The sequence below is a fragment of the Pezoporus flaviventris genome, unplaced genomic scaffold, assembly GCF_033815535.1.
Source record: "Pezoporus flaviventris isolate CSIRO_AGI_PZ_B2104156 unplaced genomic scaffold, CSIRO_AGI_Pfla_v1 ptg000037l, whole genome shotgun sequence".
Taxonomy (NCBI): domain Eukaryota; kingdom Metazoa; phylum Chordata; class Aves; order Psittaciformes; family Psittacidae; genus Pezoporus; species Pezoporus flaviventris.
This window is the reverse complement of record NW_026892585.1, coordinates 13,706,031-13,718,737: the sequence shown is the minus strand read 5'-3', so window position 1 is coordinate 13,718,737 and position 12,707 is coordinate 13,706,031. Positions and strand designations below refer to the sequence as shown.

The following is a 12,707-nucleotide window of genomic DNA, read 5'->3' as shown; positions in this document are numbered from 1 at the left end:
CACATGTTGTCCATAATGCTTGAATTAGCAGTCTGGTCTAATGGAACGTGCCCCTGCCTATGGCACTGGCATTGGAACCATATGAGCTTTAAGGTGCCTTCTAACCCAGACCAATCTGTGATTCTATGAATGTGTCATATTTCCAACTTCAGTGGAGAATTAAAATTTAGGAGTTAATAACTGTACATTTGACTGTAGGTCAAATGAATGCAGGTCTTCTGATGTTTTCTGATCAAGGGGCACATCAGTTATGATAACAAAATTAGGCTTCAAAAACAACTTAGGCTTCAAGAACTGATTCAAGTTCACCACACCGAGTGAGGGTGGTTGGATGACTTTGTTAAAGAATTGTTTGGTGTGGTTTGTCTTCCCACCATGTTATTGCATAAGTAAATCTATACCCATACTTTAGCAGCATGCCAGTGCATGAGGCTAATCAAGTTTAGGTCTTTCGTAAGATACAGTGAATGCGAAAAATAGCTTGTATTTCCTAACACAGACTTTCAGAGTGTGTCTCTATTTCAGGGAGAAAACCAGACAGATGTTCCAAAATGTGTAGCAGCACAGGATGTGATACCTGGAGTGGTGTTACAACTAGGTTTCTCTCCTTTTGTGCTACCCTCAAAACAAATGTACTGTGGCACTTAGTGAGGACACATTTGCTTTTATTGGTGGCATGTTACTCACAGCTCATGCTGCCTCACAGAGCAAGGTGAACCACAGCAGAAACCCTGCAGTTCCTTAGCTTGCTCATTTCCTAAACAGAGTAAAAAAATTTATGACTCCAGTTAGGCCAGATTACTTTTCAGCTCAATGTATAGCTCCTATCCAGTAAGATAGCAAGTAAGATACTACATAATCACATTTGAACTCTTGATTTATTTGTCTTCATGTTAATAATGAATTGAATCTGATTATAGTGTATTTCGGATCTTAGATCTCTTATCTGTCTTCAGTGTCCTGAGTGTCATGGACAGAGAGATGTGCTTTGTAGCGCTGTGCAATCCTCCAGGTATATATTGGCACCCTAGAGAATACTGCTTTAAAAACTAGAAGAAAAGCTTGTTTTCTGGAAAGTAGCCTTAGCAAAATGTTGTAACTTGGATTTCTGATGTGAGCTCTGGTCCTATTAAAGAAAACCTTAAGTTGAACGTTAGGAGTTAAAAATACCAAGATTGTATGTACTTAGAATTCTCTCGTGGCTCTGCTTATTGAGAAAATTTTGTTCTTTTAGGGCTTTATTTTGGTGTGTTTAACATTCCAGCAGATACTGGATTATTTTTCATGCGTGCAAGTGCTAACAACTTGCCACTTCAAGATTGGGAACTGCTGTCATTGCTGGTGGGAAAGAGGAAAAAGTAGTAAGGTAAGAACAGAGGACTGAAAAACATAGCACAGTAGAAAATGAGGAAAATAGAAAATACACTACATGTTCCACATCACATGGGTTTTAGTTCTCTCTCCTGTAGTCATAATCCAGCAAAGTTTTTAACTGTGAAAAGCATGAGTAAAGACATGTGTATGCTTTCATCTGGCCTGCACTGTCAGCAGCATTAAGCAAACACTCACTGCAACTGTTCCTCAGTGCACATTGCAAAATGTGCCTGGAAGTGTAAGTTGTGCATAGCTGTGCCGCTACCAGTACCTAGGTTAGCTAACTTAAAACTAGATTGGTTGTATACAAATGAGTTATGGCCTAAATCAGAAGAGTTGCCACGGTTTTATCTTCTCCCCAGCCACCAAAGTGTTTCTCCACTTTCTGGTGCCAGCACTACTGTTTATATGACCAGGTGCTAAGGCAGTTTTAGGGAGCTGAACTGATTGAAACCTTGCCCCAAATGGGGTTAAAGCTGCTTTTTCTTTAACCTTAGTCTTACAATTAGACCATTAAAAGGAAACGTTTTGCAGTGGAGGAGGTTGGTATGAGCATCGCAATACATGGAGGAGAACGAGACTAACCATTTTGGCAGCAGGCCATCAATATATGAAATTAAGTATGATTAAATATAATGTGAAATTGTGTCCTAGTTTTTGACTCAATCAGCTTCCTGAATCATTGACCGTGTAATTGCAGGAGCATGAGTGCTGGTTCAAGGACAAGAGAAGGGAATGGGGAAGCCACAACTGCTTACATAAGCTTATGCTGCTGTGTGACTTTCAGCCACAGTAGCTGAAGCACATTTGGACCCTCAAAAAATAGCAGCACTGAGAAAAGAGCCCAGAATGTTATAAGGATTTATTTAAACTGTGTGCTGTGCCTTATGAAGTGGAATTTTAAAGTTATTCTGAGTTCTGTTAACTAATGGACCAGTGCTGGAAATACCAGTTTATTTTTGTGCTGTGGAAGGTGGTTTGTGTATGATGGGGAGCCTCTTCATTCTTGCGTTCACAATCCATTGTGCCAGAACTCATTTATGCTTTTTCCTGGCAATTTTCTCACAGCTCTAAAATTGTGGACACAGGACCTAATCCAATAAAGTTCTCAAGCACATGTGCTGCCAAGCATATGTAGCCTTACTGGACTCACAAGGGAGTATAGTAGGCAAAGTGAAAACGCCCTCTGGTCTTTCTGTATCAACTGTATTTGGTCTTTCTTGGAGTAAAATTGGTTGTAAGCCTGAAAGAAATGTCATATTAGGACAGCTGCTTCTTCTGTTCTCCTTAGCATTTTCTGGTTTCGTCAAATGGAGAGTAGGTCAAGACTCCCATCACGAACATGAAGCTAAGCCAACCCTTGAGCAGGAGTTCTAACATTTTGGAATATTTATAACAGCTAAACTTCAGGATAATAATCTGTTCATGGGCTGTGTTAGTTCATTTTCTCTAAAATACAATTTTTATTCTGGCTGAATTCCAGACATCTGAGCATGGACTAGAAATCAATCTGGAATGGTCTAAAATTAAATTGTCATTCTTTCTTTTCTTTTGCCTTTGTTAAAAGGATTTTTCAGAGGAGCTGATACACCAAGTATAAGGCAATAATTGGGACTAAACTAAAACAAAAAAAAGGGGGGGGGCACACAAGATCCTCTATGAAATTTCATTTGCTTTCTGGAGTACAGTTCTGGCAATTAAGTACTGATGTAAAGTAATGTGTCACATCTTGTATTTCACTGTTTTATTTCTGAATCCTCAGTATGTTATTTATAATCATGTAGAACATCAAGACCTGTATTGTATACTTTGAGGCAAACTAGAAAACATAAACTATGTAGCCCAAGCTGATTTCTTTTTCCAGTAACTACATCCCCCTCTTCTGTGGCAACCCTTAAGATCTCTATTTGAGATATGTTTTTTTTCTGCTGATCAGCTGTATTTTGGAGTGATTCTCCTTCTGCTCCCACTTTTTTCTTTCATTGTTCAGTCTTCTTTCACCTCCAATCTTGGAGTCTTTTTTCCTTCCTGGCAAGTTATTCTCAGTGTTCAGCTTGTAATACTTGCTAGAGATACAGGAGGTGTTAATGGTTATTGGTAATTATAAAGGCAAAGGTGATCAGGGCTACTGTATTTCCTGTACAGATACAGTGGCTGCTCTGCATGTTCAGTTCTGTGATTTTGTAGTCTGAATTTAATGAAGAAGAATTAGGTAACTGGTTGTCAGAGTGTAGGATGTTCCTGAATTTTAAAGAACAGTCATACGTAGCACTCAGAAGTTACTGTATTACATGTAGAGAAAGATACTGGAAATGAATGCAAGATTTCATTAATTTCATCAGTGATTACAGTATGGTTTCCTGAAACTGTATTTTGCCTTATCCATATGATATGTTATATCCATAACTGTTACAGCTGAACCCAGAACACCATATTTACTGCCCATTCTTTTAAATTCACGATCGTTTCTATAATAGTTTAGGTCAATGGCCGTCAAGTTTGCCATTCCGTCCAGAACTGAGCTTTGCCTGTTAATTCCTCATGCTCAAAAAATGGTCTTCTGCCAGGTTACATCTCTGAACTTGTTCAGAAGAGCAGATGGTACAAGAGTTTACACATGGACAGCCACAAATAAGGCAACAGAAATATCAGGTAAAATAGCTCTAGAAGCACAACTCACAAGTTTGGCTGTGAAGCTGATTTTACTTATTTGCTTCTAAATCAGATTCTAGGTGATTCACAGAATCACAGAACAGATGCGACAGTGATATCTAATGCAATTGTTAAGGAATAGCCAGCAAGTACCCAGATGAAATGTTAAGTATGGATGCGGCTAGAGAACCTAAGAATGTTTTCAGATTTATTTCTGCAAATCAGTGGGAAAAATCTGTGGAAAAGAAAATAAGGTTCCTATAGGAATTAAATATATATATATATATATATGGAGAAAGAGAGAATAAATTAGGTATTATAAACTGTTCTCTAATACTCATAAAGTCTTTCCACCTAAATCACTATTTCAAATGCAAATGATTGCCAAGGGTTATTTGGTCTCTGAATTACCTGTGGTTTCAGTACTTCTCAAAGTAGTCATCTTTGATGGTTTTCCTGATGACTGCCCTGTAGTTCTGTTTGTAATTGCCACTGTACCAGCTTTGAGGTGTACTTGGTTCTTATTTCACAAAAGCAGGTGGAGGGGGCTCCCCTCCTACCTTCACCTCCTTAAATCTGCAGTAGTGAAATACTCTGCTAACTCTTTGAACGCAGATGTTTCATCAGTGCTTGCTCGCCATTATCTGCTGCCACAGAAAAATAGGAATTGGGTTTGAGTTCCTGAGATAGGGTTTTAAAGTCCTTTTAGATTTTTGGACTATGATTTCGCTAGTTATTTATTGTTGTCCTCGTTGCAAAACCATGGTGATGCGTTTGGTTCTGAAATGCCAAAAAGCAAATCTGTTTTTACAGCAAACGAGATGGGTTTTAAAATCTGCAATGCACATCAAGTAATGCATGTTGCCTGATTTTGTCATAAGTAATAGTTTCAGGGGAGACTGTTCTTGGCAGGCATTGCTTGAAGTGGGTTTAACAGGCTTATGATGAGAGAGATCCCAAGAGACCTTCTGTCTTTGTATAGATGTGTAAAATAACCCACAAAACTTTCCACAGGAATCTCTGGATAGGCAAGGTGCATTCCCTTGTTTGCGCATCTCCTTTCTCTCGGGAAAACATCTGCTTGTCACTCATATCTGTTCATATCCACTCATCCTGTGATATGACACTTCACCTGCCATTCCAGTAGAAACTGGAGTCAGTATTTTTGAGGCAATTTTTCTCATTGAGATGAATTTGAGAAGTTTGTAAAAATTCTGCTTTGTTTTCCAAGACAGGTTTATGACCAGTAGAGAAGGGTATGTCTTGGAAATCAGCTCACTTTTGCTGAAGGAACAGAAAAATGCTGACAGTGGAACAGTGATAAGCGAGCTGATTTGGCAGCTCTTTTGATGCTTCAAGCATTAGTGCTGGAAGGTAGTTGTGCATTAGGCTTAAATCTTTTCTCTTACTGAACTTGTGTTGGGCATATTAATTTCATTTAAGGGTAGAAATCAGTTCAAGTAAGATCAGAATCAGTCTGTCATGTTGCAGTTAGAGGAGCTTTGCTGTAGATCAGCCTGTGCTGCTTTAAAATTATTTGATTATTAGTTTATACAGAGATAAATATATTGAGCATTTATGAAGTCCACTTTTCTAATGGCTGAGCAAACTCTGAATCCATTTTAAGTGTGGCTAAATCTTGTCCTATGTAGCAGATACCTGACAGCAGCTTTTGGTGTATCTTAGGCCAGTTGGGGATTAACAACATTGTAAGGAAATATTTTTCAAAAACCAAAGACAAATTAAATTAAAAATATGATTTTTAAGTAACCAAATGCATAAAATTGTCTTCAAGTGCTTGCTCCCCCACTCTCCCACCCAGCCAAGTGTGTTATGGCAGAGCTATGTTACAAACCTGGTATTCTTTCTTTCATGCCGTCTCAATTCATTGACATGCTTTTAGATGATGTGTTGAAAAGTAGTTATTGAATAGAGAAAGGAAAACAAGTAGCAGTTTAAGACCACCAACACTATCAATGCAATACCAAACACAGTAGTGCAGTTTTGTCTGACTAACTGATCGGGTTGATCCAAGAGAAGAAGGGTGTGAATAGGAAAGTGTGGGCTTTTCCACCTTTGGAGGATCTGCAGAGCTCTGTAGCATGTTTAAGTGGTGCCTTTGAAACCTGAAAATGTGTTTAGCCAAGCATAATTGCTAAGCATATGCTATAGTAAGGAAAACAGTTCTAACCATGTGTGTAAGACACTCCTGTTTCTCATGCTTATATGACTTGAAATACCTGTCCCCGCACCTCTGTCCCTTTAATTCTACTGAGCTCACAGCAGTAGAATGAGACAAAGCTGCCAGTATCTTACATCTCATTCATTAAAACTTTATAAACAAAACTGTCTTATTAAATTATGAACATGTAAATCACTTCTGGAATGAACTTCTGAGTTATTTTAGATATAATTTATTATTTGAAGGGTTTTGCCTATGTAGCTTTGAGTTCCGCCTCTGGATCTGTATGAGATTTATGTAGAACTACTGATATTCAATTGGAATGTTTATCCAGATATGCAGGTTATTTACTTAATCTATTAGAACTGGAAAGAAGCAGGCTTTTGCCTTTTCCAAAGGTCAGCCCTGTCAGATCCCTAGCATTTTAAAAAGGGAAAAAAGGAAGACAATTTTCTACTGTCTCCGGTGAATCCAAAGGTCAGAGTTTTGTTCCACTGACCTCACTATTCAGTATAGAGAAAGTAGATGGCATAATATTTTCTTAAGTTGTTTTGTATGTTACTATTGTGTACCGTATGTTCACATCATATATAGGTATATATCCAATATATTCAAGGTCATTGTTACCACTGATAAGGTTTCTTTTGAATTAAATACACCAAGCATGCATCAGGAATGAAGAGCTATATTTTGACTGCTAATTTTAGGTCTCAAAGTATTTCAGGATCTGAAAATGTTTCAAGCTTGGTCATTCATTCCACCTACATTAACAGCCTAAGCTTCTGGATAGTTAGCGGAGAAAGCAGATTCCACTGAAGAATTAACTGAAGAATAAGTGAAGGTATGGGTATCTTTCCATCGACTGTTCTGGGGCTTACCCTGATGTCTGCCTATGCCAGTTCAGTGCTTCTGCAGGCTGTGGAGGAGGCCACATGGCATTGGTGAAGATCTAGGTTCAGGCATTCATGACTGAATGTGTCTTTGTTTGGGAACTTCTCAGGCCATGCAAGTGACTTCTCTGCATAGGTACGAAAATGTTTGAGCCGGAACTGGGAAGTTAAAAAGTGAGGGTTGGGAAAGTGCACTTGTCTATTTCAGAATCAGTGTTGCTTACTTTTACTAGGTTTGTAGAACTGTAGCCTCAGCAGATATTTGCTTGGGGCTATGGAGAGTAAACACTCTTAAGTTCAGATGCCAAAGAACGGGGATAAGTAACAAGTTCGGTGCTGTTTGTACAGTTTACTCTGCAGTACTTAAAGTGAAAGTGCATACAACAGTAAGTGTAATTTGTGGTCTACATAGTGTTTGTAATGGCTAGCTAAACAATTCAGGGCAGAAAAACCCCCAACATTTGTGGAAGGAAACAGTTTATGTGGAGAGCTTGATGTTCATGCTATCTACATTTCAGGGTGTTTCACTTCCGACTACCTCTAATTTGGTCAAGTGGACTCCATTAGTGATTGAGGTACATTTTCTAGTGTTGCTCCATCTAGAAGGAGTCTCATCTGTAGTCTTTTAGACTGTGCCATGATATTTGAAACAAAGTGCAGAAAGTGGGGGATGAGTTCAAAATATCAGTTCTGTTCCAAATGTAAATTGTAGATGCACACAGTATATGTCACTGATAGAGGCAACAGAATTAATCTAACATTCTGTTCAGTTTTCACTTGTGTTTGAGTACAGTATTTCAGTCACTGGCTTCTGCATATTAAAATATTCGAATTCTGGCTATTCTATTTTAGCTTTAAATGAATTCCTATGGTAATTGCAGATGCAGTTGTTTTCATCTAGATTATCTTGTCTCGTGTACTGCTTCATTGATAAAATTATCTTCTCTACGTAAAATACTAGATCTCATGTTCAGTTATCTTGATGCATGCTATAAATTACACTGATTCAGAGGCTTTGCATGGGCAGAAGTTTAAAGGAAAAGACCTGTGAAGGAAAAGGTCACTAAGTTGACTTGGTAATTAGCTCTATCATGTAACTTCATAGTTCTGATTTAACAGAAATTTGGGGTCTTGTTAAAGAGAGAGGGTTTCTTTTTGCTCTGTCTCCACACTGGTCAGGTTAATGGCTGCGTGTGTTTGAACTTGTCCAGAGACTTCTAACAAAAAATGAAATCATGGTTTTACAAAGCCACTGGCTTTAAAGGAGAGCATATTACATGTGTATTGGTATAGGCAAAAGTAATTTAAAACTCGGTTCACAGACCAGAGAGTAGGAACTTCAATTAAAGTTTTGCTTTAATTGGGTTTATGGATTAATTTGGCTCACTCAGATCAGCTCTGTCTAATTATAAAACTATATGTGAGATTAAAGGGAACTGAAAAAAGCATACCTGTTTCTAATGTACCTCCCACAAGTCCTTTTCATTTTAAATTATTTTGTTTGTTTGTTCCACATTTCATCCTAACAGAAAAGCCTTCTGGCAGTGAAGTTTAAGGATCAGTTACTTTGCAAGTCTTAGAGAAAGCACAAGGGACTCTTTTATTTTCTTCTTCTTCTTCCCCTAAGGGGTTGCTTTTGAAAGATGACTTACAATTCTGTAAGGACAAATTTCTGTCTGCTGTTTAATTGCTCAGCTGTAGTTGGGGATTTAGTCAACCTAGCCACTTGATTGCACCTGCCTACTAGGTAGTTAGATGACTAAACCCGTTAATTTGATTCTTCAGTTTATTGCAAAAAGAACTCTTACTGCATTGAAATAGACATCAGAATAAGGAATGGTACTGTTTTTTCTCTCTCTGACTTTTTTTCTACAGCACAGTGTAAGGTTGTTTACCCAGGTTTTACTGCAGTCTCCTCTGGCTTGAGCCATGATGAAATTGAATTTTATTAGTGGCCTTCACTGATGTTACAATTTTTGACATTTCTCATTTTGGCTGATAATGCTGTATGAAAAGGTCTCTTTGTGTGGTATATTTAACCGTAGTAGAATTTTACTTTCCGTTTGTATTCGCATATTTTTGTTGTCTGTCATACAGGTGGTATGTTAAGTGGAACAAATGGTTGCAGTGATATTTTCAAAGCTGCAGTCACTGTTTTACTGGTGTGTTTAATACATGTTGGAAATACATTTTTTTTTTGTTTTAAAGAGACTAGCTTCTTGTCTTCAGTGCTCCTGATTCATAACCCATTATGTCCTGCACTAAACATAGCTTTGCCCATTTATGCTGAGATTGTTCCAGGAATGTGTTGTGTAACTGATGGCAGTGCACAACCAGAGGCATGATCCCGAGTGCCTGCAAATTATTTCAGCAGAAGCTAGAGTCTCTTAGTACTCTGCGTGCAGTGTTTGGCTCTTCCCAGCATATAGCACCTACTGGCTCTCCATCTCATCCCCTGGTGCTTTTATATCACCCATAAGTATGGTGCTAAGCCAAAATTTGAAGGTCTTTGTATTCTCAGTGTAGTTTGTGCATGGTTTTCTGTTGCTGTTTTCTAAGTATGCAGGAAAGGAGTTTTCTTCTGAGGAACAGAAGCAGGTTGTCAGCTACAAACCCTGTATCTTCACCTTGCTACTGGGATTGCTTTTCCTTTGTTGTCTTTCTCAATTTTCTTCCTTTCTGAAACGACAGACCAGGTTATTGCTTGTGTCATTATGTGGCTGTTTTTACACAGGCAATGCCATGAGTAGTGAAGGTGGGAACTGCAGTTACAGATAAATGTCAGTTGAGATACCACAGAGAGTTTCTCATTGAGGAAAGATGTTTTCTCTTATTGGTTTGGGGATTTTTTTTTAGTTTGACTATTTTTATTGAACGTTCTGTACTCTCAAGTTTTGTGATCACTTTTCCTTTCATAATTGGGTCTTTATATCTTAAACATATATAAGTGCTTTGCTGTTACCATGAAATGATACATGTGACAATAATTACTTTTCAAGAACAACTTGGATCTTTGTTTTTTAAATGCAGATATGCAGTAGTTTATCTGTTTCTTAGATCACCTAGTCTTCATGATGCTGTACTGAACTGAGATTACTTTCACAGTGTCCCTTTTCTAAAGGCAAGATTTAAAACACCCCTTTTGGTGTTTAAAATGGGACTTTAAGAGGAGTGGACAAAAATCATAGGAAAACAATACTGAGCTCATGCTCTACTTCAGCCTTAGAGATGCCTTAAGTGCACTAAGCATGTCTGTTGGACTAGAAGTCCCCCTCACTTTCACTTCCTTTAACTGAGTAAGTGGGGATGTGCCTGGATATTACTGGAGTTGCATTCCCTGAGTATTATATGTATTTATATATATATAGCTCAACACAAGAAGGAAGTTTTACAAAGAGACAATCATTTTTATTAAGGAGCCTGTCTTCAGAAGCTGCTGCTCTTGATCTGCTCCAACTAGAGACACTTGGTAGGAATCATGCTTTTCATGATAAAGAGATGAAGTTCCAACACATGTAAAGTACAGTATTCCCTACTTGTCCTTAGTGGATCTACACACAGCTTTTTGGGTTTTTAGACCCTTTGCTTTGAAGATACTTTGCTGTGTCCACAGGCTATGCAGATAAATGACCAGGACTGCATTCTGGAACCACACATCCACTTCTTGGGTGTTTCAGCCCTGAAGTTACAGATTCTTGAGTACGTAGTTCTTTCCCACAATTCCAATTCAGGTTTTAGCTCATTGGCTATCCAATCTGCAGAATCAAATGCAGAATAAATTTAACCTCCTATGTTGTTCTCTCATTTTTCCAGCCTGATCTTTCAGATCCACTTTCACAAGAGCACTTAGGGACCAGATTTCCCCTGGATTTGAGTTTGTCCTGCATGCACACCTAAATGCATGGCTGTGGAGTGTTGTTGCAGAAAATGTGTTTGAGAAAGGAATTTTTGAGAAGGATCTGAATGACAAGCGGGTGGTTAATTAGTTCTAAGGGAGGGAAGGAGAGAGACTAGGAACTCTTGAGTTCTGTACTGAAGGTGGCATGAGTAAGAGAGAGGGAGGGAATACAGTTTGTGGTACAGAAAAGAGCAGTGAGGGCAGCAGGATTTGTTTGGGGAAAAAAATGTGAAAAGATGAAGCCCATATGGATTTCTTTTAGCTTCTTTTCCATTGCTTGAGCTTTGCCTTGTTTTGGTTTATAATGATTTTCCAAGTACAACATACTTAAAAATAAATCAGTGTTTTCATCAGAGTTTATGTGTTTGCAGTCCTGATTCTGTTTTTAAAATGCAGCTGTTGAGATCACTCAAGATAGCTTACATTTCCTTGTGTTCTCCCTGATAAGTTGTACTTAGGTTTTTTTGCCAGCTAGTTCTCGCACAACTTCAGAATTAAACTTGTAAAAACCATTAAAATGCTGTTGAGAAGCATAATTCTTGTGGGTCTTGTTTTTTATTTTGGTCTTATTTCAGGCTTGGTTTTTAGGCTGACTGATCTGCTCTCTGAAAAGTAGGCCTATGGCCTTAGACACAAAGCACTAAAGGACTCTGTGTCATATACAGTATTATTCTGTGGGGAAAAAAAAATTAACTGTACTGAAGGATAAAAATCCATTGGGGAAAATGATAAGTCTTTTTTTAATAACTGCTTACGAAGCAGTGTGAATTACCTTGAAAATAGTGGTCCTGCTCATGTGCAACTCAACTGAAGGGCTTTGAGTTTTTGTAGCAGCTAAAACTGTGCTTTTGATGTATTAAACATGCAGTGAAAAATCATCTATAGCTGTGAACAGTATAACTTTGTTACCCTTTATCCCTAATGCATATGTGATGCATTACTGAATGGACATTCTAAGTAGAATATTAAAAAGAAAAAGAAATCTAATCTCCTACTTTTATTTGTTCCTAAGCTAAACTATTATCAACCTTATGTATTTTCATATTTACAGTTTAATTAGTAAAAGGTCTTATGTTCCCATTCATTCAGGAAATGCTGTGTAGTCAAAACATTCCTTGACACTACCGCCTTTTGCAAGAAGCCATGTGCTTGAGGTTTGACTATAACATCTGTATGTTCCTTGACAATTACTGCAATAACAGCTTCTTTGACAAAAATGGCAAATTTGTGATTTGTATTTAAATTGATTCTGTAGGAGTTAAAGATATGCTTGGATAAATTACCTTTTAAGTTGTTAGTGCAAGATTTGTGTTGTACTGACTTTCAATTGATTATATGCTTCTGCTTAAAAAGAAGGGAATTGAGCTGATGTAGTTTTAATTTATGTCACTAATTATGGGTGCCTTCTCTGACTTTATGTGTGTGTTCAACCAAGCATCCTGCATTTTCTGTATGTCTAAGGAAGTTAAAAGAAAGACTGTTACAGACCATGGAATTCCGTGTTTAAGCAAAGGATGGTATTGGAGTCTTGTTTGGAAGAAATTGAAGTGAATAGAAAGGTGGACCACATCTTTGAGATGCTCGAATAGACTGAGAGACTACTACTTCATTCTCCTGCTGATCTTTTTGTTGTCTGTGTTGCCTTTGACATAATTTGAGGGACAATGAACTAGAAACCCAAAGAGTTCCCTCCCTATAAGAAAAGTGCTGG

At 37.9% G+C, this 12,707-nt stretch overlaps 1 protein-coding gene across 7 annotated transcripts in view; it reads left to right on the top strand.

Annotated features, from left to right (window-relative positions):
* BBS9 (Bardet-Biedl syndrome 9) overlaps positions 1–12,707 on the top strand; it is a 261,788-nt gene that overhangs the window by 165,143 nt on the left and 83,938 nt on the right. For 4 of the 7 annotated variants that reach the window (XM_061464765.1, XM_061464763.1, XM_061464761.1 and 1 more), the window contains one exon: positions 1,235–1,366. The exons of the other annotated variants lie outside the window; for them this stretch is intronic. In XM_061464765.1, coding sequence (XP_061320749.1) covers positions 1,235–1,362 — 128 coding nt within the window. In that variant the 3' untranslated portion in view covers positions 1,363–1,366. The remainder of the gene's footprint in view (positions 1–1,234; positions 1,367–12,707) is intronic. 7 annotated transcript variants of the gene reach the window in all.